Source organism: Megascapheus bottae, chromosome X, assembly GCF_031878675.1.
Source record: "Megascapheus bottae isolate mThoBot1 chromosome X, mThoBot2.hap1, whole genome shotgun sequence".
Classification (NCBI taxonomy): domain Eukaryota; kingdom Metazoa; phylum Chordata; class Mammalia; order Rodentia; family Geomyidae; genus Megascapheus; species Megascapheus bottae.
Window position 1 is genome coordinate 16,074,666 of NC_143547.1, and position 25,930 is coordinate 16,100,595.

General features: G+C 37.2%; 1 protein-coding gene across 5 annotated transcripts in view; it reads right to left on the minus strand.

The window, feature by feature from the left end:
- The window catches only part of Dmd (dystrophin), a 1,999,854-nt gene that overhangs the window by 130,315 nt on the left and 1,843,609 nt on the right, over positions 1-25,930 (minus strand). For 3 of the 5 annotated variants that reach the window (XM_090326714.1, XM_090326711.1, XM_090326710.1), the window contains one exon: positions 19,144-19,205. In XM_090326714.1, the coding sequence (XP_090182840.1) occupies positions 19,144-19,205 (62 nt within the window). Of the gene's footprint in view, positions 1-19,143; positions 19,206-25,236; positions 25,343-25,930 lie in introns of those variants that run through there. The other 2 variants (XM_090326713.1, XM_090326712.1) reach the window with 1 other exon arrangement.

Consider the following 25,930-nt stretch of genomic DNA (forward strand, 5'->3'; position numbering starts at 1 on the left):
CAAGACTCTCCTAGGGCAGCATCCCTTCTCTGACAGAGCCAGAGAACAAAATACAAAGGCTCATTCTAAGCAGGACTTCAAACTTACTCTTTCAGCTTAAGGGCTCCAATTTGAACAGTGAGCCCATGAATTTCTTTAACCATGACAAGCATCTCACTGGAAAAACTAATTTTCCCAGAAGCCAGTAGGAGCTAATCTTCTCCTAACTTAGAGTAACTCCTAGACGTTGGAATTTTCTTAAGTTATGATTCAGCTCTTCTCTCAACCAGCCTGACATATAAAGGCATGGGTGTTCTGAAATGAACTGTTGAACTGTTATAAGAGGATGTCAGAAACTGACGATATGAACTTTTTGATTATAATAAAGTATAGACAAACGGGCTTATTTCTGAATTGAGAAGCCAAGTCCTAGACACTGCCTTAAATGTGCCAGCAGATAAAATAATTCATCTTTTCTGTACTTTAGATGATAATTTTAATTTCTCATTTGCATAATGATTTGTTTGGTTTTTTAAAATAATGAGAGTCAGTTTCCATTTTTAAAGATTTGGTTGTCCTGGTTTAATTTAAAGGCCACTAGTTGCAGACTTTACACTTCCTACATTTATTTCCAGGTTTTTGTCCAATGAAGATATTAACATAACTTTCTGTAGACTAGGTTTTGATTCACAGTCTGCCAGTCTGTTATTTTAGAGATGAAAAACCTTCAGTTTAATAATATAAACAGGTGATATCACGAAAGAATAGAACACCAGAACACTGTGTCTGCTATACTTCCAAAGTATTAAAAAGGCATAGCCAGGCAAACATCTGTAATCTTAACTACTTAGGAGGCTAATATTTGGGGGATCATGGTCAGAGACTAGTCTTCGCAAAAAAATTTACAAGACCTTGTCTTAACAGTAGACTATGGGCATGCTGAGCATAATGGCAGAGGACAGAAAGTATAAATAGGATAAATATCAAGGCTGGCAAGTGCAAAATATGGAACCCTACCTGAAAAATAACATGAGCAAAAAGATCTAGAGACATGGTTCAAGTAGTACAGCATATGTCTGTCAAGCATAAAGCTCTGAGTTCAAACACTAGTACTGAAAAAAACAAATACAGTTTTACATACGTCTGCTTATGTACACATAAAACACAACCCAAAGGCAACACAGGGCAGGTGAGACTGGGGGGAGTTATACCAAGGATGAGAGGGAAAGTTTTAATGTTACCTCCTTTCAATGTTTGATATTTTTAAAACTCAACACACATCATAAAGCCAACAAGCAAAGCAAGCCTAATTAACTTCCACTTTCTTATCAGACCCAGCTTGTATCTCTTCTGTCCTTTTCTAAGAAAGCCCAAAATCAGAGACTGGTGAACCCTAGTCATGATAGTAGTAATAACAGGTATTTCTTGAGTTTTTTTCTATATATTAGTAAGGCATATGGAAAATTCATAAACTGGGTTACATACCTATAATCCTAGTTACGCAGAAAGCTAAGATCTGGAGGATCAAACTTGAAGCCAGTCTGGGCAACAAAGCCTGTGAAACTCCATCTCCAATTAATCAGTAAAGAACAGGGAAGAGAGTGGCTCAAGTGGCAGAATAGCAGCTGTGAGCAAGCAAACTGAGGAAGCACCCAAGGCCTTTCATTCACACCACAAGTAATTACCTCCAACTTTGAAACTCTTGCCTCAGTTACATCTTAAAAGTAAAGAATCTAAGGTTTAAAGGAGTAATACTCAAAGTCATATGATCTTAACTGTATTTCTCTTCATCACTCTAGTCTCCCAGTATGCTTTGAGAAATTGACATTAACTTCCCTGAAGTTTCAGTTTCTTCATTTTTAAAAGCAACAACAGTAGTCCTTGTTCCTGCTAATGTTGCAAGGCTAAATAAAAAACAGACTCTTTAAGGATGCAAAGGCAGGATATATCCATATTAAACTTGGTCCATAGACGATAAGAACCTGCCAAGTACATCATTCTATGGCACAATGAAAAAATGAGTAAATCTTTTTATCACGTTGTTGGCTCAAAATCTTTCCCTTTTCAAATATCTTTATGGTATTTCTTCTTTAAAATGTCACTGTCACCTAAGTATACCTCAGGGACTAAGCCATTGGTTTAAGAGTTAAAACCACATTTAAATTCTAGCTATGACATATGAGCAAAACACCTATGATCTCTCAGGTTCATCTGCACAATGAATATAATAGCGTGCTTCACACGTCTTCGGAGAAGACTACTGAAAATACTTATAGTATACTATTTAAATCACTATACCTATATGAGCTGCCAAAAATAAATTTTATAAGAAGATGAACTATCAATATGTAAATAAATCACTACAATTTCTATCTAGCTCACATGGCCTCCAATCAATTTGAAAGTTCCTATTTTGTTCAGTGTTATTACACTTTTAATGTTCTGTCATTCTCTAACCTTCAAATCCAGAAGGCATCTTATATTTTTATTTTTATATATTTATTTATTTTGTTGGGGGGGGATGGTCATGGGGCTTGAACTTGGCCTGGGCACTGTCCCTAAATTCTTCAGCACAAGGCTATTGCCCTACCCTTGAGACAAGCCCCATTTCCGGTTTTCTAGAGCTTAATTGGAGATAAGACTCTCAGGTCCTTTTGTGCCCTGACTGGCTTTGAACTTTGATCCTCAGATCTCAGCCTCCTGAGTAGCTAGGATTATAGCCATGAGCCACTGCACCCAGCTAATATTTCTTTTTTTAAAAAAATCCAATATACCACCACTTTCAGGCAACTCTTCTGTGCGTGCGTGCGTGCGTGTGTGTGTGTGTGTGTGTGTGTGTGTGTGTGTGTGTGTGTTCACTGGGCCTGGGGCTTGAACTCTAGACCTGAGTGCTATTGCTTTGCACTTCTGACTTTTGGGAGGTTAATTGGAGATCAGAGTCTTACAGATGTCCCTATTTGGGATGGCTTCAAACTGTGACCCTCAGGTATCAGTAACTAGGATTAGAAGTGTCAACTAAAGACATCCAGTGCATTTCTTACTCCATAAGAAACCTTCTGGAGTCACTGTTGCTTTCTTCTTTCCCCCACTGCTATCCTAAAATCCTTATCACCTCAATTACCATAAAAATGAAATAAAGTAAAATAACTGTCTTTTCACTCTAACCACCTGAAATAAAGTAAAATAACTGTCTTTTCACTCTAATCACCCTGAAATATCTCAGTGGATTCCTATTTCTAAATACAGAACACAACCTTGATCATCTCTTTTCTGAAGATTCAATTATTTTCCAAGTACCAAGCAAATGTCATTTAAATTTCTTTGAGTCACTCACTTTACCCTAGTGGCAATGAATAGTTTTTTTCTCAGAAAATGTGGAATAGACTCTCACAGAAAAATGTGTTTACTAATTCCTAAACGATATTTTGTTTCTTGACTTTATATTTCACTTTATTTAACTGTTCCAAAATTCCTTTCCAGAAAAAAAGTTTTGTTCTATTCTCCAAACAACTCCCTTCATAAAACCTAATCAATATCGCTGTTCTTATCTATATGATACTCTGTATTTAATCATGATGTTATTTAACTTAGTATGTAAAGGATCTTCTAAATGAGTTGAGGTGGCTCCAGACTGTAATCCTAGCTACTCAGGAGACAGTGATCCAAGGATTATCAGCCCAAACAGAAGTGTTCACAAGACTCCATCTCCAGTGGAGAAGCCAGGGTGGTAAGTTGGCTCTAGTGGCAGCCATGGCATGATTGAATGACAGCCATAGGAAAAGCAAGTGAAATTAAGACCTGAAGGTACTGAGTTTAAGCCCCAGTGCATGCAAAAAATCTGGTATTTACATGTTTTAAATAGTTCAACAATATTCCTCAGTGGTGAGAGTCAGCTCTTTTGTAAAGCAGACATAGGCTTTTTAAAAGGAATTCTTATACAACAGATAGCAAGGTAATAAATAGGCAACAATGTTATATGTGTGTGCAGTTTACTCCTGTAAATCTGGATTCATAACCCTTCAGCTATTCAAACTTGAGACATTTAAATTAAACTTCTTTGAAAGTCAAAACAGGTATATGGCATCTATGTTGGCATGCATATATTACACCAACAAGAAAGGTATATACCCTATTAATTTATACAATTAATACATGTTAATCACATTTAAATTTAGAAAAAAATAATTGCTATCTGAGTTACGAAGGCAAACTTTAGGATGATTTCAGCATTCCCTCATTGGCCATAAGCAGATCTGGTAACTGTCCTCCACTTTCATAGGAAAGGACTTCTTCTTTGTCTTTTGTCTGTCATGGGGCTTGAACTCTGGGCCTGGGTACTGATCCTGAATCTTTCTGCTCAAGGCTAGTGTGCTACCACTTTGAGCCACAGGTCCACTTTTGTTTTTCTGGTGGTTAAGAATCTCAGTATCTCACTTTGTTACCTGATATATCGGATATATTTGTATTTGGTTATTTGAAATTGGATAGGGAACGGGGAAAACAAGATGAGTGGTGGGGGTGGTGGGGAGGGAAATGGGGATCAAGACATGTGAAAGGGTATCAATGTATGGGAATTAATGCACCATCTATCTGGCAAATATCATGTAACCCTTCATTAATTACAATAAAAATATATATAAAAAAAGAATCTCATGGATTTTTCAGCCTGGCCTGACTTTGAACCATGATCTTTAGATTTCAGCCTCCTGAGTAGCTTGGATTACAGGAATGAGCCACCAGTTCCCAGCAAGAAAGACTTTTACAACATCACAAAGTCTGTTGCATAACCAAGGTCGCATCAGCTTTGCAATAAACAGAGATCATGTCATATGCTTTTCTGGTGTCCTGATTTTTGTAGTCAAAGAATAGTTTTGAACATTCTAAACATTCCAGTGCTTCACAGGGTTACAAGCATAACCCATCCAATGGTATATACAAATATCCATTAGTCAAGAGACAGAAAGCAACCTTCATCTATTCATAGTTAAGTGGCCTTATATTAAGAGATCTATTGTAGCTTAGTATTTGCATGTATATATAGATTTACATATGGATATACACTTACGTATTTATGTATTATTTAAATTTATGTATATGTATTTATATTCTACACTCAACTTGACCCCACTTTCCCATGCTGGGTATCAAAACTCAGGGTGTAGTCTATGTTAGACAATTGCTCACCACTGAACTTAACTCAGCCCTATCTATACTTTTCTTTTTTAATGTGAAGGAACAAGATAGTTTAGAGAAGATGGAAATCTAACTTTATGGGTAGATAACAGGATGGATAAAAGCACTAGGCTTACTTAGTTTGAAAAAGAGAAAAAGTATATCTCAGGATTCTCTCATTACCTGATTCCCTCAGCATCACAACGAAAAAAAAGAGAATACATTATTCACAAAGGAAGAAAAACATCAAATATTTCCAAGAAAACCTTCATGGTCACTATGACCACATGAAAGATAAAAAAATAATACTCCATACTGGCACAGATACAGTTAAATGGTCACTATCAAGTATTTATTAAGTGTATAAATAGGCACAACCTTTTGAGAGAGCTTCAGGCATTAATCACTGTTGACTCAATGGTTCCACTTCTGTGAATCAAACATGGAAAAGCTCTATGCACAAAGATGTTCCTCAACTCTTAATGAGTGCACTGAGAACATTAGAAACACCTATGGAAATAATCATCAGCTTTATATTTTTAATGGCATATTGGCCAGAAAATGTACCTGAAGTAAGAGACTAAGTCTTAACAGGCAAGTACAATTAAAAACAACAGCAACAAAAAAACTTTGAAAAGACCAATCAAACTATAGACACAAATGTTTTCAGAATATAAAGCACTTCACTAACTGTTTAGAAAAAGAAGTTGAAAGTAATAGAATATTTACCTGTCAGGTATCAGAAAAATGAAAACGTACTATGACTCATTATAAAGCTGAGGTTCTATCTAAACCTATTTACTAAGTACAAAGGGTAAAAATAATTTCCTATAATATTGTCACCATGTGATCATAAATAAAGGATGTTTTACCCACTAAAATGGTAGTGATACAAAATCTTATTTAATTTTATAACTACAGATATCATAGCATAAATGTTCCTTATCACCTTTTGTGATACAGGCTATTTTTGACCACACTGACTTCATTCTGTAAAATCACTTATACATAAGAAGCTTGTTAAGACAGAAGGCATCATAACACTTTACTTGGCTTTCTTCTCAGAAGCCTGTTGGCAACAAGCTTCCAAAGTCTTAAGGATTTATTTCCATAAATTCAACACAAATTGAAGTTTCTTTGTGATAAATTAATTGTGAAAACAGGTAACTGTTTTTGGCTTTGCTTATTACAATAATGGCACCCCAGTAGAATGCAAATTGTAGATAAATAACAACTTCAGTGATTGTTGAGAATAAGACACAATATTTGGTGGAAAGGATAGGATATAACATTATAAACACAACTCTTCAAACAACTATATAAAAATACACAAGAGAAGAGACTGGAAGTGATTTTCTAAAATGTAAAATGGTGGCTATTTCTGGGTGCCAAAATGTGAGGTGATTTTTTAAATTTTATTTTTATATATAACTTTCCTTCTTAAGTTTCTGGAGTGAGGATACATATATTTAATGTTCAAAAAATGAGATCAGATATAATTTAAAGCTTTTTTTAAAAAACATTTTTAGCCTGTTTCCCTAAAGCTTAGGAATCACAATGCTTGGTACAGTCCTAATTGTTTACTGAAGCAAGGGACCAATAAACAAATGAGGCTATCCACACATGTGTGAGATTCATTCCTTTGCCATATAAATTCTAAATTCATATTCATATATTTTCCCAATACCTCCTTTCCTTGACTATGAATTAATTTCTCTTAAGATAAAACAAATTCTGGAACCGCATTTTACTTGGTTTTGCTAGTATAACAAATTGCCAAAGATATCTACAATTTAATGGATATTTACTATTTTTGTTCCTAGGAGGCTATTTTCTTCTACTTCCTAGAGAACTTCATTTCTCTCCAGAAAGTTTCACCTTGCCACTTTAGTAATCCGCTTTAGGAAAGCATTGTCTATATGATTGCATCTTCTTGAATAGTGTTTGTCTTCTTTTTTTATATATTTTTATTGTAATTAATAGAAGGGTTACATTAACTTTGCCAGATAGAAGGTGCATTAATTCACATACATTGATATTTGTTTGTCTTCTTGCTTAGTAAAAGCATTTTCTCTTGCTCTACTGCGTCTCATTCAATGAATATTTATTTATTCAAAGGCTACCAGGCACCAGGGCACTGATGACAAAATGTAAGGAAGATATTTCCTACTTTAAAGATTTTTATTACTTAGTCTTTTAGATAAACAACTACAAATAATGCGAATACTATAGTCATATGCAGGGAGATCATCATGAGTATCTAATCATTTTTTTTCTAAATCATTTTTTATAACTACTTCCTTTTCTATTGTTTAGGAAAATTCCTTTGAACTCAGTTTCCTAAACTACCTAAAATTCAGAAAAGTCTGTGAAAGCTATTCAGATTCTTATTTCTTGTATACTCATTGTCCCCACTGATGTAGCTTCTTGTATTTTAGTGATTTTCTTTGTGGTTCTCAAGTCTACTCTCTGTTCTTTCCCTGATCTACAATTTCTTACAAAGAAGTTGACTTTGAGGGAAGTTTGGCCAACAGGAATTCACTGGAAATTTAGCAGGTGGAAACAAGAAGCCAAGCTATTTCTCTTTTTTCATTCTCTGTCCAAAGGTCTAGCTGTAGTTGTGTCTCCTTTCTGGTACTACTAGCTCACTGTCATGATCAACTCCCTAAGAGGTCCCAACTCCAGATGGATGGCTCTGGTATCTGAACTCTGATGACACCACCTCTTGCCATTCTCTCTATAGCCCTAAGTATAACAAAGGCTTCATGCTATCTGTGGAGCGATTTCTTACACAGAATTCCTCTGCTCATTATAACTACTGTGATTAATAACAACTTCCAAGGCAAGTGCTTTAGCATTAAAACCCTCAACACATCACTTAAGACATTTTGGTCTCACTTCTTCTTACATTTGGAGCCATTCCTCTTCCACTGCTATCATTTTCTCCACTACTATCATAGTATGATTAGTATTTAGCAGGCATCAGTGCTATGCATCAGAAATCCTTCTAAGCACGTCATATTTTTTTACAGGCCTTCTCCCCCCATTTTTTTGATACTCATGGAGCTTGAACTTGACCTGGGCGCTTTCCCTGAACTCTTCAGCTCAAGGCTACCTCCCTTGCATTGAGCCAAGCCCCACTTCTCCTTTTATAGAGGTTAATTGGAGATAAGAGTCTCAGGTTCTTTTGTGCCTAGGCTGGCTTTGAACCTTGATCCTCAGATGTATTTGTCTACATTTTTTTCATAAATATGATTTTTTGTTTATTGAAACTTTTAGGTAACACACAGGGAGACAGAAAGTTACAGTCAGGCATAGTAATGCATACTGAAATACTAATACTTGGTACATATTGCAATCCCAGAATTTGTGAGGATGGGATAGAAAAATCGAAAATTCAAGGCCAGGCTCAGCTACACAGTAAGATCTTGTCTTCAAACAAACAAAATACAAGAAACACACACACACACACACACACACACACACATATACATACACACATATGATGTTGGCATGCGTTCATTGATATTCTAAATGGTATGCATTTTAGTTTATAATTTTATAAATTTAAGCTTCATAACAATTATTATAATTGTATCAAATTTTAATAAAATTTATTAGTATTTGATTTGTATAATTCTATAAAACTTCATAATTTTCCATTTTAAATGAGAAAGAATATGTATACCCTGAAGTTAGGAAAACCTCTGATCAAGTGATGTTTGGAAAAGTGAATCACCTCTTTGAGTGGCAGAATTAAAGATATAAACCTGGTTGTATCTTTCTATAACTCTTGGAACACACTATATTTGTTGCTATTGTTTTTTTGTGGTGCTGAGGATGGAATCTCAGATCTAAGGTTCACTAAAGCAAGCACTCTACCAACTTTATCCCCTAACAGATTTTTGGACAAGGAAAACTAGTACATAATAATGACAATAATTATTTTTGATGACAACATTAATAGCAATGATAATTTCTTGAGCAGTTCCTATGTCAGGCATTCTATTATGGAATGTATATTATTTTAATCCTTACAATCTCACCAATGCCAGGTATCATGATAACTACTTGAAACATGCAGAAACCAAGGTTCAAATTTTGTATAGCTTCCTCTGATTCCAAAGAACTTACAGAAGAAACAATACCTTTCCAGCTTCTAAGTCAATGAACTGTCTTGCTGTCACAAAACATTACTTGCAAATCCAGACTCATAACATGACAACAGGAACGTCATGGAATAATCAATTAGCCCCCTCTGAATCATCATATAGTGCACATGCATGATATTTTATATAATAGACAGAAACAAGCTTGTATTTGAAACGAATCTCAACATATTCAATTATAAGGGATGGTAGAGGTGTTAAACTGGAGAGGAGGATCCTGAGTACTTCATCCTTGGCCATTTCCTATAAACGCATGATTTCTGGGCCAGGATTTTAGCCTACTGGTAGAGTGCTTGCCTAGCATACACAAAGCTGTGGGTTAGATTTCTGGGTAACACATACATAGAAAAAGCTTGAAGTGGTGCTATGGATCAAGTCATAGAGCCCTTGCCTTGAGCAAAAAAAACAGTGGCCAGGCCCTGAATTTAAGCCCTAAGACTGGCAAAAAAACTCTAAAAGCATGATTACTACATTCTGCCCTTTTTTTGCCATGCAAAATGGGCAAAACACAATCTTTTAAATAGAAGTTTTCAAGTGCTCCTGTTTGGTTAGCTATGCCTGTCCAAATGTCACTTGACTTTGGTTTACATTTATACTTTCAAAATGCAGAACAATATTACCAAAATATGGTCCTTTTTCAAAACTGAGTGTATTAAACAACATTTATAGCAACTTCTCATCACCATAACATCTAAATACATGAAGGGTTCATCACATGAAACAGGGTAATAAGAATAGGTCCACTGATTGTGAACTTGTATAGTGAGTTCAATGTCCTCTGAGAGTGCTCACTAGTCAGTTCCAGTAGAACCATCTAAAAGTTCTGTGGTGGGCCATATGTTAAAAGACAACCCAATCAAACTGCTCTTTACTAGATTATGAAGCATTGATCTAAAGAGGACAGCCTCTTCACAAGACCAGAGAGCAAAACATCCAACCAATAATTCTGTTGCCAAAATTAATACTAAGTAAAATTAGATAAATATATGTATGAACATGCGTGCTTGTACACATGCAAACACACACTTATACAACATTTTCAGCAGTTATATGTTTCAACTTATGAAGAGGCAAAAAGATTTCCCTGGAGATATTTCTGCAAGTGATCAAGATGATGGAATGGCAAATTCAAAAACACCATCACTAAATATCACCAATTCATAAATAAGCTAATGATTCATCCCCTATATCCTAAGTGAGTATTTCGTAATATTTTAGGACATTTTATGACTACTCTAGAGGGCATGGACTTTAAAATTCACTATCCATTTTATATGAGTGTTTTGACTGTTCTGCATCTCTTTCCAGTAAAATCACAGCTCCCAAGAGACACCGAGGTAATCAGACTTGTGTGCTTAAGAAATATTGGAAATGTCTGAGTACCCACAAACATGTTCGTTAGATGCCTTCTCTCCATGTGCAAAAATCATCTTTTGCAGTCCCAGCTACATAAAATCATACACACCAAGCACTTTTCTCCCAGCTGCAGGTGTAACCTTAATGTTCCCCTCACTTGGATCAACTAAGCTCCAACTTGGCAGCTCTTTAAAACTGTAAGCCAGGCAAAATTTTGGAGACTGTTCTTTCTTTGAATTTCCTTCTCAACTAAGCTTTAGGAAATGCAAATCTGAAGTATCTGTTTATAATCTCCAATTAGTAGCTCTAAATCAAGTTATTGAACAAATAAAAAATGTTATAATAGAATTTTTCCATTAACTTGCCATATATTTCGATTTGGAAATTCCATTTGTATTTTACAAATGGGGAAAATTAATTGATCCTAATCAATTTTCAAAAGGTGAATTATCCCTTTTTTTTCTTTTGTTAGAGCAATAGCAGGAAAGAAAGAACATTTCTAGCAGCTTTAATTTCTTACATATTTGATTTTGTAAATCTGAGTAATTCTCCAGTGATAACTTTGTCAGCTATGTGATAAAGGAATGTCATTTGGGATTCCATAGCCTAATTATGCTGATAAAGCAGTTTTATAAATCATGCTAGGGGTAATGTATATTCATTCCTTTAAGAAAAGTGAACTGGGAGCCATAAAAATGTGTATTCTGGACTTGGTTACTTATCTTCTTCCCATACATTAGTGTGAATATGTCAAACCAAATCTTGAGACTCAGCCAGCCCAAGTACAAACAGAAAAACCAGTTGTCCCATCCATTGACATAACAGCATTCTTTTCCAAATAAAAAACGGGAAGTATAAGACAAAAGATCTTTAACAGAAAATTCAGTTATTGGTAGAAATGCCAGTTAAATAACAGCTGTATAAATATTAAATGTGGTCATTTCTGAAAACTGTGAAGTGCTACATCAATGAGAGTATAATTATTATAAATATCCTATTATTCATATCCTCCAGGCTTATGATGACAAAGAAATTGGGTGGTCATGCCAATAGCATTAATACAATCAAGCATTAGTATAGCCAGAAGTTAAATGAAAACCAAACATTTAGAGATGGCAGACTAAAGCCCAACTTTATGTGCTAGAAAGCCTTATTAAGACCAGGAGAAAATAAGAGAACAGTCCACGATCACAGGAAACGATGGGTCTGAATCTACACAGCCTTTCTAATTCAATCCATTTAGTAACTAGAAAACCTAAAGTTGGGGTTTTACACCTTAGCAGTAGTTAACTAACTGGATATAAGAGCCCAGGAAACCTAAATAGTGAAAAATGTGGCAGAGAATAGTTTAGTTTGCAAAATATGCGGAGAAAACATTGGTACAAGGGCCTAATGTAAAAGGAATTCATAGCCATTCAGAATCCTGCAGTTTCTAATCTAAGAGCATCCTCAGGAGGGAATACTTAATAGAATGTAGAAAGTGTACCAAAAGAGGAGAATGAGCAAACATTTACAATATTCCTTTCTCTAGAGCAAATTGATTAGATATAGGATTGCTATGGCAGTGTTCCTAATTCTTTATCTTACTGTGCTCTCTCGATCTCTCTTTCTCTCTCTCTTTTTTCTCTCCTCCTTCTTTTCATTTCCTTTATCCCTAGTTTTGTTGTTGTTGTTGTTGTTGTTTGCCAGTCCTGGGCTTGGGCTCAGGGCCTGAGCACTGTCCTTGAATTTTCTCAAGGCTAGCACTCTACCACTTGAGCTCAGCACCACTTCTGGCTTTTTCTATGTATGTGGTACTGAGGAATAGAACTTGGGTCTTTGTGCATGCTAAGCAAGCACTCTACCACTAGGCCAAACTCCTGGCCTTTATCCCTAGTTTTAAGGGATTGAATCTAGAACTTCACCATGGTAGGCATGTGATGTACCACTGAGCTACACTTCTTGCCCTGCAATTACTTATTAATAATATTTGTGTATTTTGAAGTTCTTAACATATTGACTTAACTAGGACTTAACTAGCCCTTTTAATTAAGACTGCTAAAAAATCACATCAACTTCAGATCTATCACATTCTGAAACTAAGCTCTTATTTCACTATTCTAAGATTTTGGAGACGATAGACATGAAGCTAAAGGTAAAATTCCTAAAACATCCATAAGTCTATTTTTGACAATTAAAAACTTTCTCATCATTCAGGTGAGCACCATTCTGAAGAGTGGGCTTCAAAACTTGGGCCACAGAAAATACTGCTATAGAGCTTTGATAACTTCAGAAAAGGAGAACCTAATACTCTGAGAAAACACTGGTGGTTCCAAGGGCACAATGAAGGAAAAGAAAGTTGGAATAAGTAATATCAGAACACAAAGACCATCTAGATATTACTAAACTGTTTGAAATAAAATCAGTTAACTTTCTGAACTTTAGTGAGTCTATAGTCACATGTGTCTCTTGTACACTGCTGATCCTTTACTATATTGATGGTATCATTAATTCAAAGTAACTCATATTGTACTTTTTAGGAAAATGTGCTAGGGGCAGTCCACAGATTTTATTGTGTTTATCCTGAAAATATCTCAATAAAGGCAGACTAAATATACTTTTAAAATATTTTAAGTGGTAGATATTCCATGGGAGGGAAAACTTTGGGAAATAGTTTCTTAAAATTTCAGTGATGAACTTATAAAACTAAACCAAACTAAAAGGATAGGCTCCCAAGAATCTTGCATTCTAATATTCTTGCAGATCAATATTAATTGATATTATTTTAAAACAACTTTCAAAATACACTACCATCTATCACCTACTGATTTTATATATGTATTTTTGGCTTTAGAGAGCTTTAGGGATAGGAGTGTATGGGTGTGTGTGTGATTATTATTTTTTACAAGGGGGAAGGTGTTTGTTGTGACATTTTCATACATTCACACAATGTACCTTAATCAACTCCCCCCCCTCTATCAATATCCTATGTGTCTCTTTAGAGCTTTAGGTTTTAAATTGAGGATAACCTATTAGAATAACAGACTTTTCATCACATTTGGAAAAAATGCTAATTGAAACCTAAAATTCAGTGCACAAATGAAATATATAATTATTTTTCTCAAATCAGGAAGAATACACCCTCTCAACAACAATCGAATGAGACATTTTCCACAGGAGACAATCTATCTCAAAAGCTTCCTAAAGGGATAACAGCTTGTAGAGAATGAATGGCATGATCTTTCCCTGACTTTGTTTTCCTAGAACATGCACTTAAAATAAAAATAAGAATGATAAAACTTCTAGAAATCCACTTATCTAAAAATCAGTCCAAAATGTCTCCATTGAAAAGATATGATCTCACCAAGTTCTAGGGTGGGGGTGGGGGTGGGGGAAACAGTCTGTCTTCCCTTAGGATAAAGTAAGAGAAAAAATTCCTCAAACACTTTTATGAACCATCTTCATTTCAAAGATAAAAAAAAAACTAAAGTGGTATTGTGGTTTAAAGTGGTAGAGTTTTAGCCTTGAGCAAAAAATTTTAGGAAGAGCACCCAGGCCCAAAGTTCAAGCCCAAGACCATTAAAAAAGTTAAAGATATTAGATACTATGGCTAACCAAAACCAAACATGGCAACCTTTGTGTTTTACTTTGCAATTACTTCACTATTATCCATCACTAATGTATAACTAATGTGGGTAATCAAAAAAATGCTCAAAAAACTGCTTTCAAGTTGTTCTTAATTTCCCAGTAACAATCCAAGACAGAGCTTTTGCAACACTGATAAAGTTGTATAAAGTTTCCAGTCTCAAATTCCCAATGAATGCCAGATTGCTACTGGAAACACTGAAGTTATTTCTTTATTGTAATTGCTTCGTGTGGGAGCCGGATAATATTTTCTATTATAAATTGGAAAATTTTATACACATACACCTTCTAAAATTTAGGAGAAAACATAAATATTTCTAAGATTTGATTGAAAAGAATCTACTGTAAAAAACCATTTTATACCATTAGGAATAATCTAAAATAAATCGTTGTATCTTTTTTGTGCTGCTATTGGGGATTGAAGTCAGGGCCACTTGAACTCAAGGCTTTCGTGTTCCCACTTGTTTTTTTTCACTAAAGACTAATGCTCTACCACTTGAACCACACCTCTACCTCGTTTTCTGTTGGTTAGAGATGAAAGTCTCAAGATCTTTCTTATTCCTGTTACCTTCAAACTATGATTCACAGATCTCAATCATGGATTAGGTAGGATTCTAGGCATTCACTATCTCCATTATTTTTATGGGAAAAAAAGCAGGCTAGATGTGAGCTAAAATATTTGTCACACCATTGCCTAACACCACTTCTGCTTTTATAAACTGATTGCCATTGAAGACTTCTAACCACTTCAGCAAGCTCAAAATAGCAACATGGACCTAAAGGGACATCTCTTAAAGAAGAAAATAGAAGCCTGCTGGGTGCCAACAGCTCACTCCTGTAATCCTAACTACTCAAGGGGTTGAGATGTGAGAATCTCAGTTTGAAGCAAATCCATGAGATTCTCATTTCCAAAAAAAAAAAAACCTGAAGTGGAGCTGTGGCTTAAGTGGTAGACTGCCATCCTTGAGTACAAAAGCTCAGGGACAGTGCCCAGGGCCTGAGTTCAAGCCCCAGGCATAAAAAAAGAAAGTGAGGGAAGAGAAAGAGAAGAGAGAGAGAAAGAAAGAAAGAGAGGGGGAGAAGGGGGAGTTTGGCCTAGTGATAGAGTGCTCATTTAGCATGCAGGAAGCCCTGGGTTCTACTCCTCAGTACCACATACACAGAAAAAGCAGTGCTGTGGCTCAAGTGGCAGAGCACTAGCCTTGAGCAAAAAGTGTCCAAAGACAGTGCTCAGGCCCTGAGTTAAAGTCCCAGGACTGGCAAAAATAAAATGAGATGGGGGGGGGGGGAGGGAAAGGAAGGAAGGAAGGAAGGAAGGAAGGAAGGAAGGAAGGAAGGAAGGAAGGAAGAGAAAGAAAGAAAGAAAGAAAGAAAGAAAGAAAGAAAGAAAGAAAGAAAGAAAGAAAGAAAGAAAGAAAGAAAAAAAGAGAAAAATATAATCCAGGGAACATGAGCGTGGCCTAGTGGTATAGTGGTAGAGTGCTTGTCCAGCCTGCACAAAGCCCTGGGTTCAGTTCCTTGGTACCACTTACACACAAAAAGCTGGAAGTGATGCTGTGGCTCAAGTGGTAGACTGCTAGCCTTGAGAAAGCACACAGATAGTGCCCAGGTGAGTTCAAGCCCCAGGACTATCAAAAGAGAAAGAGAGAGAGAGAGAGAGAGAGAGAGAGAGAGAGAGAGAGAGAGAGAGAGAGGAGAGGGAGAGGGAGAGGGAGAGGGAGAGGGAGAGGGAGAGGGAGAGGGAGAGGGAGAGGGAGAGGGAGAGGGAGAGGGAGAGGGAGAGGGAGAGGGAGAGGGAGAGGGAGAGGGAGAGGGAGAGGGAGAGGGAGAGGGAGAGGGAGAGGGAGAGGGAGAGAGGGAGATAGAGGATGGGAGGAAGGAAGAGAAAATATTATCTAATAACTAAAAATTTGGGTAATACTAGTCCAATCAATACTTGATTGGATGAAACTCACTGGGAATACCAGTTCTAAAAGCTGAAAAGCCAATTTCAGCATTTAGTTCATTTGCCAAGATGTTTGCTATTAGACTAAGAAGAAAGATAATTTCAAAGGAGTCTGAAACTGATCACACATTTATATACATGGATTTTTACTGTATGCAAATTACACATCAATAAAGTTGATTTAATAAAGAGAAAGTTTGAAATACAGGAGCTGAAAAGTCCCCTATAACTTCAAAATTTCATTATGTTCCAAAATGGCAGGATTTGCCCCAAATCATAAGCCATGGCATATTCATATCTTTGAGTCTACCACCATACTCAAACTACTGAAAACAGTTTACAAATTTGATAATTACATGTGTATTTAATTCTTGCTGCAGATGTAGACATCTATATGATATTATCTAACTTGTTTTTTAACCATGTTTATAATTTCTCATTATGTGCTAATTAAAATTAAGTGGCAGAAAACAATATGCAATTGAATGGAAATATTCCCATAGTATACTGCTTTTAAGAGAAAAATATGCTATAATAATGATTAAAATTTTAAATGTACCTAGAAAAAAATTATTTTATGTGTGTGGCACTTAAAAATGTGGTTCATGCCTGTAATCCTCATTACTCAAGAGGCTGAGATCTGAGGATCAAGGATCAAAGCCTCTCACACCTGTAATCCTAGCTACTTAGGAGGCTGAGATCTGAGATGAAGGTTCAAAGCCAGACCTGGCACAAAAGGACTTGAGACTCTTAATTCCAATTAAGCTCTAGAAAACTGGAAGTGCAGCTTGGCTCAAGGGTAGGGCTATATCCTTGAGTTAAAGAGCTCAGGGACAACTTCTAGGCCAAGTTCAAGCCCCATGATCCACAAAAAGAAAAAAAATGTGACTCAAATTCTCTACCACTAAACTACATCCCTAATCCAAGAATATTTTAAGGAAATTTTGAAAAACACTGCCTAGATGACTCCACTTTACTTCTATTTTGCTAGCATATCTATAAATACATATATATATATATATATACATATATATTTTGCCAGTCCTGGGACTTGACCTCTGGGCCTGGACACTGTCCTTGGACACTTTTTACTCAAGGCTAGCAAGGCTAGTTCTGCCACTTGAGCTGCAGTGCCACTTCTGGCTCTTTCTGTGTGTGTGATTCTGAGGAATCGAACCCAGGACTTCGTGCATGCTAGGACAACACATTACCACTAGGCCATGCTCCTGGCCCTGCTTATTTATATTTTTAAGCTTGAGAGGAGTTCGCAAGTATTAATTCTATAATTAAGTAATTTATAAGCTAGGAGTGGTGACCACCTTTAATGCCATCATGAGACAAAAGGATTACAAATTCAAAGTTAGCCTGGGCTACACAGCAAGATCTTGTCTTGAAAAGAAAATTACAATATTATAACTAGAGATCTTAGAAACTACAAATGGAAAAAAAAAGTTACGGGTAACATGTATAAATCTCAGGTTACAGTAAGGAAACACAGAGTTTAAATCAGTTCTTTAATGACAGATTTCTAGTTTTGTCTTGAAAAATCAGATGTTTTGAGAATTCTGGGTTAGAAACATCAGCTGGCCCAGCACAGCTGCTATGTATTTCATAAGAAGACTTCATTCTCTCATTTGTCAAAATATAAGCATTCCAATTTGCCAACTGGAGAATCAACAGTCCAGTAATATAAAATAAAAATTCTGCAGGGGCTGAAAATACAGTACTTGAAGATTATTTGATCTTAAATTTTATCTAAAATTTTAAAAGTTTACACACTGCTAAACAGAAATGACATATTATTGGAAAAGTACTGGTTATCACTGGCTAGTAGAATTATAACAAACTGTTTTGTTCTTTTTTGCATGGTTTTTATTTGCATGTTCCAGGGTTTCTAATAGAAATTCATATAATTTAAAATTAGGAAAAATTTTTAACAAAATGATGTTTTTTTAATAACACTTCCTTCTTTCCTTAGTATCCCCATGACTGCAATCCCTTAATCAATGAGTTCCTACTAACAGAAATGAGGTAATAAGTGCGCACACACACACACACACACACACACACACACACACACACACAATTTATAGTTAAGCACTTCAATTCCTTCGGCATTTATCATACTAATATTAAATCCAGAGATTATCTTCTGGGCATTAGTATATAAACATATATCCACTGACAAAAATGCAGACTTAAAAACAGGGAAGTGGTGCCTTTCTTGAGTTAAAACAAAATAGCAATATAAAAATGCAGAGAATTCATTTCAGATTAATCCCTACAAAGCTTAATGGCAGAATGAGCTATAGAGTGTTAAAAAGATTGGTGTCTTCCCCTTATTTGCATGCTATGTGACTGTCCAAATAATACCAAGTTATAAGAGGAAAATCGTAGCAGGCTCTCACACAAACACCAAGCAAATCATGGTGGAGCTATCATTTAAATGATCACAATGTGACAGGCTTTGGGAATTGTGAACACTGGAAAAATGGCAGAAAATTCCTTTACACAACATTTGTTGTCCAGCTAAAACTGTCATCTTGGTTTCACATGGAAGAAATCAATAAGAATAACTTGAAACAGTTTTCTTTCTTTGTAAGAAAAAAGAGCCTGCCATAAATTGCAAATGTTTTTCTAACCTTTCAGGCAGCAGCTAGTACAACAAGGACTTTTAGATATGGTGAATTTTCAGTAATCAATCAAATTCTTAAAGTGATTTTTAAGAAATCTCAAAAGAAAAAGCAAGCTGATTGTCAAGTTTTAACAGATAGTGCCATTGATTTCAGCCTTGAAACAACCTAGTGATGTATTTGTACAACAAATGATTTGTACAGTACAAACAATGTTGAATGTCATCTGTCATTTAACTGCAAGAAAATATGGCCACGTCCTTACCTAAAGACTGGTAGAGCTCTGTCATTTTGGGATGATCCCAGCAAGTTGTTTGGGTCTCGTGGCTAAAACACAGAACATAAAGAAACATTTTAGAATTTACAATGGGCAGCAGAAAAATAAAAGAGAAAGAAAAATGGTTTACTTTTAGATCATTAGGCATCTTCCAAGGACTTCCATAGAATAGTGAAGACTATCTTGCAAGCAGAGAGGCCTCTGCTTTCATTTTCAAAGGGAAACACAATATGAACATCATTTTCTTCTAAAAATGTTTGTTTTCTGCACTCATAAATTGACTGTACTTCATTTATAATACACTGATCTTGTTATAAGATCAATAATTGAAGTTCATGATTCCCTCATCCATCCAATTATGGAACATACAGAAAGGACATGGACACCTGATTGTTATTCAACACTGTCAAAGAGATTTCAGACAATAGTACCATAACTAAATTAGCTTGCTTCTCATTTGCTTTGCCAGCCTCTCTCTTCCATTGTTCTTTCTTCTCAATATCTAGATCTGCTATCTGTGACACCTGTATTTCATTTCAGCTTAAAGCATCACCAGCCCCCAACTAACATGTCATATCTTCCCTCTTTCCATTATTTTTGGAATGTCTTTTTGACTCAGTACTCTATTCACCACTCCACTTCTTCCTATATTTACTTGGACCTGAATGAATCATTCACAGTTCTCCTTCATTTCTTGAAGTGTGTTTGCCGGCTATCAGCTCCTATCACAAAAGGGAAAGGAACAAAACACCTTTGTTCCTCATTCAATTACAAGAATCAATCCAGGAAAGATAACTACATATACTTTTCCTTACTTTGGCCCTGAACGTAAATCACCATAGCATCATATTTCCAGTTTTCAGGGATTACATGACAGGCTTTGATAAAATAAATTGCAGCTTGGAACAATATTTCAGTACTCATGTGCTGAGCCTATTCATAATCTCTTGGGGGGGTGGGGTCGAGATGGAGAAAGGAGAAATGGCTTAAATTTGGATAACTCCAGGGAATTAGAAAATAAAGTGAGAAGTCTTACACAAAAAAGGTGTTTGAAAAATATGTCATTTCTAAAATTGTAGGGCTCTGTTCCCCCCTACTGGCTATCAAATTTGAGAGATGCCTCTTCACTTGGGCAAAAGGTAAAGGATTAATTGAAATAAAAGATTAATTGACTGGGCACCTTTTGATACTCAATATAGGCTCATTTTTATTATCATGTGGGTTCCAAATTACCAGCAATTAAAAGCAACCTTTTATGAGTTGATTATAGTATTGATGTGGACCTAAATGTAGTTAGTCAAGCTTTAAACCTATCCTAGAGAATAAAAGCTACACTCACTGTGTCACTGTGTAGTATCTTTGCTTTAGAAAAAAAAATACATAAAAAGAGACAAAGTTAGTTTGATAAAGATAATTATAAATCTCATAAAGACATATGGAAATTACCCAGACCATACAACTTCAAAGACCATCCTTGTGATATTTACTCTTCAGTGATTGAAGGGTCTAGGCTACTGAAATCAATTTGCAAGAAAATATTCACTTGGGAAAGGCTGTCTCCCTCTCTTCTAATATATTCATTTCTGTTTTACTTTTCCAGAGAGAAAAATCTGAATTTGAGGAATGCCGTCAGGGGTTATCAGTTGAGATTATGTAACCCAGCAACAAGGAAGTCTTCAGAGGTAAAAGGAGCAAGAGATGTGCTCCATGCTTTAGGGGGTTTACAAAACCCCATGACCAAACCGGTTTCAGATCTGGAGAAGAGGGGGGGCAGGACTGGTACTTTATATGCACAGCACAAGAAGGCTGCAGTTGCAGCTTTATGGAGGAAGTATTGCTGGTTCTCGGATGCTTTTGAGTTTGGAAAATTGACTGTATGCACTAATTCCATACATAAGTGAGGCCACCCTAAATTCAGCCCTCCTGTCATTTCCAAGGCCAACCAGGTGTGAGCATCAGGAAGAAAGGAAAGAAAAGGGCATCTGTCCTCCCTATAGATAGGCCCTAAACAGGGGTGGTATGTAATAACAATGTCCTCCCTCTAGGACATTTTTAGGACCATAGAATCTTCAATAGATCTGCAGAAAACTGGCTGGGCTAATAAACCTGACCCTATAGGGACAGAAAACCACTGAGAAAAGATACCATGTGAAATGAACTTCAAATCAGAGGAACTTGGGAATGAAAGAAACTTGTACCAAATACAAGCCTAAAAGGACTGAGCAGTACACAATGGACAGAAGAATCCCACACAATGATTGTTTGGTGTCCTTCCCTAGAGCTCAAAAACATTTCATGTCTGGCAAGATGCCTATATTTCTGCCTTTATAATATGAACATTATAAAAAGGGGGGAGGAAAAAAGGGGAGAAAATTATTTTTTGTATGTGTGCCAGTACTGGGACTTGAACTCAGGGCTCTTTCCCTCAGCTTTCCCTATCACTTAAGCCACAGCTTATGTGGATTTTTTTTCCCTCGGTGGCTACTTGAAGATGAGATTCTCACAAACTTTCCTGCCTAGGCTTGGCTTCTAATCTCAACTGTAAGATCTCAGCTTCCTGAGTAGCTAGGATTATAGGCATGAGCCAAGGGTACCCAGCTTAGAAATGATTCTTTAATACATCAGTCTTCAATAATGCCTTATTTTTCTTACCAGCCCCAATCCTACCTCTTAAACTTAAGGGTTATGATATTAGTCCCTGTTGGGTACTATTTTCCCAAGTACCTGGATTGTGAATAATTTAAATAATTCAGGTACATGAATGAGTCAATTAGTTCCAAAAGGGCAAGCATACCTTCTTTTAGCTTTGTAACCTTCCAAAACACAAACTTTTTAAAATTTTTATGTTTATTGGTCAGTAGTGGGGCTTGAACTCTGGGCCTGAATGCTATCACTGAGCTCTTCAGCTCAAAGCTGGTGCTCTAACACTTTGAGCAACAGCACCACTTTCGGTTTTCTGGTGATTAGTTGGAGATAAGAATCTCATAGACTTTCTTGCCCAGGCTGGCTTTGAACTGTAATCCTCAGATCTTAGCCTCTTGAGTAGCTAGTATTACAGTCACAAACCCTTTATTTTTAAGCAATGCAAAACAAGTAGCTTCACCTCAATTGCAAACCTTCACTGAAGGACAGAAGTGACACGGTATAAATCAGAAAAGGGTGTGACCAATCCCAAAACTAAAAAAAAAATAGCTGCTTAACCATTTAATACTAAAAATGTTTGGCAGCATAGCTGAAAGGAGTTCATATTGTTGGATAACTCTATGATGAGTCAAATAGTCATTTCACTGGATGAGGGAATTTTTTTTACCTCTGGTGAATCTGAAGCCCTCCTGGGACATACTAAACCTCCAAAATACACATGAAAGATGAATCTGACTAGCTGAAATGATAAGCACAAATCTGAACAATTCATATCTATATTCTTTCTAACTTTGAAGTCTGATTGGTGGATGGTTATGATCAATTCTGACATTATAGCTATACTTCTTATTCTGTGCCTGTCTTCCTAAACAGTAGAAAATTCTCAGTAACTCCATGACAGACAGCTCACATTAACCTAGAATATGCAGACAATATGGAAAAATATGCTGTGCATTTTACTTTCACATTGGAAACACACTCCTATATACCATTTGTAACCAGAAAGCAAATTCTGAAACCTGTTCACTCAGAAGCAGGTACATCTTTGTTCAGAATTCCCAAGAACAATGAATGATATTCAACACAGATCACAAGTCCATATGTACATTAACACAGACATTGGCTTCATAAATAATCCTTAAAAGGCTCTTCAAATCCTGAAAAAATGTTATTGATTTTGGCCCTGTAGATTCCAAAGCCTGGGATCAAATACACTTCTTTGAGCAGTCTCTCTAGCTGATTCCCACCAACCCCCTTTTGTACTTGTACAAACCACAATAATTTCTTCTTTTTCTTTTGAGGCCATGATGTAAATTAAAATATAAAATCACTGAGTGTGACAAAAGACCTCAGCAACACCTACTTGTCAATAATAAGAAATTAAAGCATTACTCTACAGAGCACAGGGCTGACCTAATTTCCTACCATACAATTTAAATTTTCTCTCACCTTCTTTAGTTTCAAGTAGTGTGCAAGGTTATTATAACCACCCCAGAGCTTTTCCTGCTGTCAGTGTTGGAATAATCAGACTTATTGGAATTGGTTTTTCAGTTGTTCAAAACAAACATTAACCACTTATGAAAAGTAACAAGTATCTCCGCTTTCAATGAGAAAATGGCATTTGCCTAATTTAAATAAGATTTATTCGGCCACCTCTGTTATTTGGTGTTGAAATATTCGAGGTTGCCTTTCAATACATACATACACCACATATATAGTATGTAAGTGCATATTCTTTTCACTACTTTCCAGGCAGGAAACGAATCACAATGTATTGAAATAAAAAGGTGGCATTCTCTTGTGATTTGCAGAGGATTAGTTTAGCTTCCTATATAATCTGGAGCCCACTGATTTCTCCTCTTCCCCCGCAAATGCTTTCTTTCTAATCTGAGGATAAGACTTTTTCTAGAAGAACCTTGGCATTTTGCATACTAAATTGTTGAACTTGGCTTGCACTGCTGGAATACTAGCAGGGTGGGGATGGGAAAATATATTTCTAAGTTTCTGCTACTGTAGGAGGGGATGAAGCAGGGTTATGTGTCAAATGAGGCATCAGAAATTCTTTTCCAGTTTCTCGTTTCTTGTTCCCTGGGATATTTAACATTTCAGCCGTTTTGAGTCAAGCCAGGGCAAAGATGACTGTCTCTGTGGCTGTTCCAGCTGTTACTTGTCCTCTGCTCTATTTGGTTTTCAAGGCTTGCATCCCACCCACCCTCAACTTTGGCCAAAGCAATTTCACTTCAGGGTCGTGTCCAATCCAAGATCAAACAATGATGACTAAAAGCAATTCCATGGTGATGAGGGGTCAGGGTTCTTTCCTCTAACCATGTTGTTTCATTTGCTCCTCTCCCTTCTCTAAGAGCAACTGTCTCAACTGTCTCCTCCGGAGAAGGGTAGGAACAGGAAATAAAAAAAAAAGTCTAGGCAGCAAAAGGAAGGGGGGTGACAAGGAGAACTGGCAGGGATGAAGCAGCACTGGGGCCAAGAAGAGTTTATTGGTGGAAGAAGAATGTAGGATTCACTAAAAGACTTGTGTTTTGATAATTAAATTGGATGGATGGATTTTTTTCATGGTGTTATAATTAATACTATGCTTCCCTAGGGCAATGAAACCCCTTCAATTTCAGCTTCAAACTTAACTTCAAATTTAACGGAGATAAGCAAAGAGTCCTGCCCTTTTCATTGCCGTAAAAATTGAGAATGGCAAACTTTGCTTGAAGAAGAGCAGACACCTGGAGAACCATGAAGAGGGCACCCCCAAAATCACTGCACACTGAAATCCCCAAAGCAAAAGAAGCCCAACCAGTTAACTAACCAACCACATAAACAAACAAACACACTGAATATTCTCTCGGTCAAATCCTTGACTTCTAAGCTTTCATTGGGTTTTCTTTGCTGATTTCTCCAAGTCTGGAGGCATGCACTAAACACTGGAGAAAACCCAGCAAGGGAAATGTCAGTTGGAATCCTCGGAAGAAATCAGGCAGAAAGTTGACCTTTTGGCACTTGCCATGCAATGGGAATGCTGCTCGCGCCCCTTCCTCCTGCGAGGCCGGGCGCGGATTTCGGAACAGCCGGTCTGGCTCACGTCCACAAGGACAGCCCAGAAAGGAGCTGAAAGCTCCCTCGGCCCCTAACTCCCGGTGAGGACCTCTCTGATCTCCCTGGGCACTGAGGCGAAAACAGCAACCTTTTCTTTCCGAGTCTATCCCAAAACCAGGGAAGAGGTTGCCCGAGAGCCAGCGCTTGGGTGGAAACCCCGGGGGCGCACCTGCAGCGGCGCTGCCAGAACCTGCCGAAGAGGTTCCTCGACGCCGCCGCTGGGGTCCAGCCACAGTGCCAGTCCAAGTTTTGGCTTCCTTGGCTTGTCCCTGGCTTTAGTGCTACAAGTGCTCAGATTGCGGCGATCTAGGAGAACCTGGGCCACAATCCACTTACCCTTTCAGCTGTTCCCTCATGGCTGCAAGGGTTCCGCGTCAGAGAGCGGTGAGCGGAGGAGTGAGCTTTTCAGAGCCGCCGGGCTCCCCGAAAGTCGAGCGCCGCCGCCGCCCAGGCTCCCAGCAGAAAGCACTGAAAGCACTGCGGAGGAGCCGGCGCTGGCTGGCGGGGCGGGCTGGCGGGCTGGCCTGGGAGGGGTTGCTGCGGGCAGACGGGGCGGGGCCGTGCTGGGCTCCGCCCCCACCTTGGGACTTGGGAACTGGGACTCCCAAGGATCTAGCTGTTAGAGCTTTCCAAAGGGAAACGCGAAAAAGAAAGCGGGAGGACAGAAATTTAAGGTAGACCTAGGAACTTGGAAGCCGCACACCACACTGCTAGCACCTCCTTAAAAACCTCAACCAAGACGACTTGTTGCTTAAATAAATGACCTAGGTGCAAATGACCCCATCTCTGATAATTAGTGTGTGGGTTTAGAGGGTTGTTTTTGTTGTTGTTTTTCTTTGAAAATGAAAGGGAAAAAAACCCCACAAGCATAATCTATTTCCACCTTCTCAGTTCCCTTCCACCTCAATTGAAGATTAAAGCATTGAGGCTGTAAAGACAGGAAATACACTTTAGGCTCTTCCTTGATTAAACGGGAATCTTATTATTCTTCGTATTTGTGATATGGCAGTGGTTCTCAGTATGTAGTCTC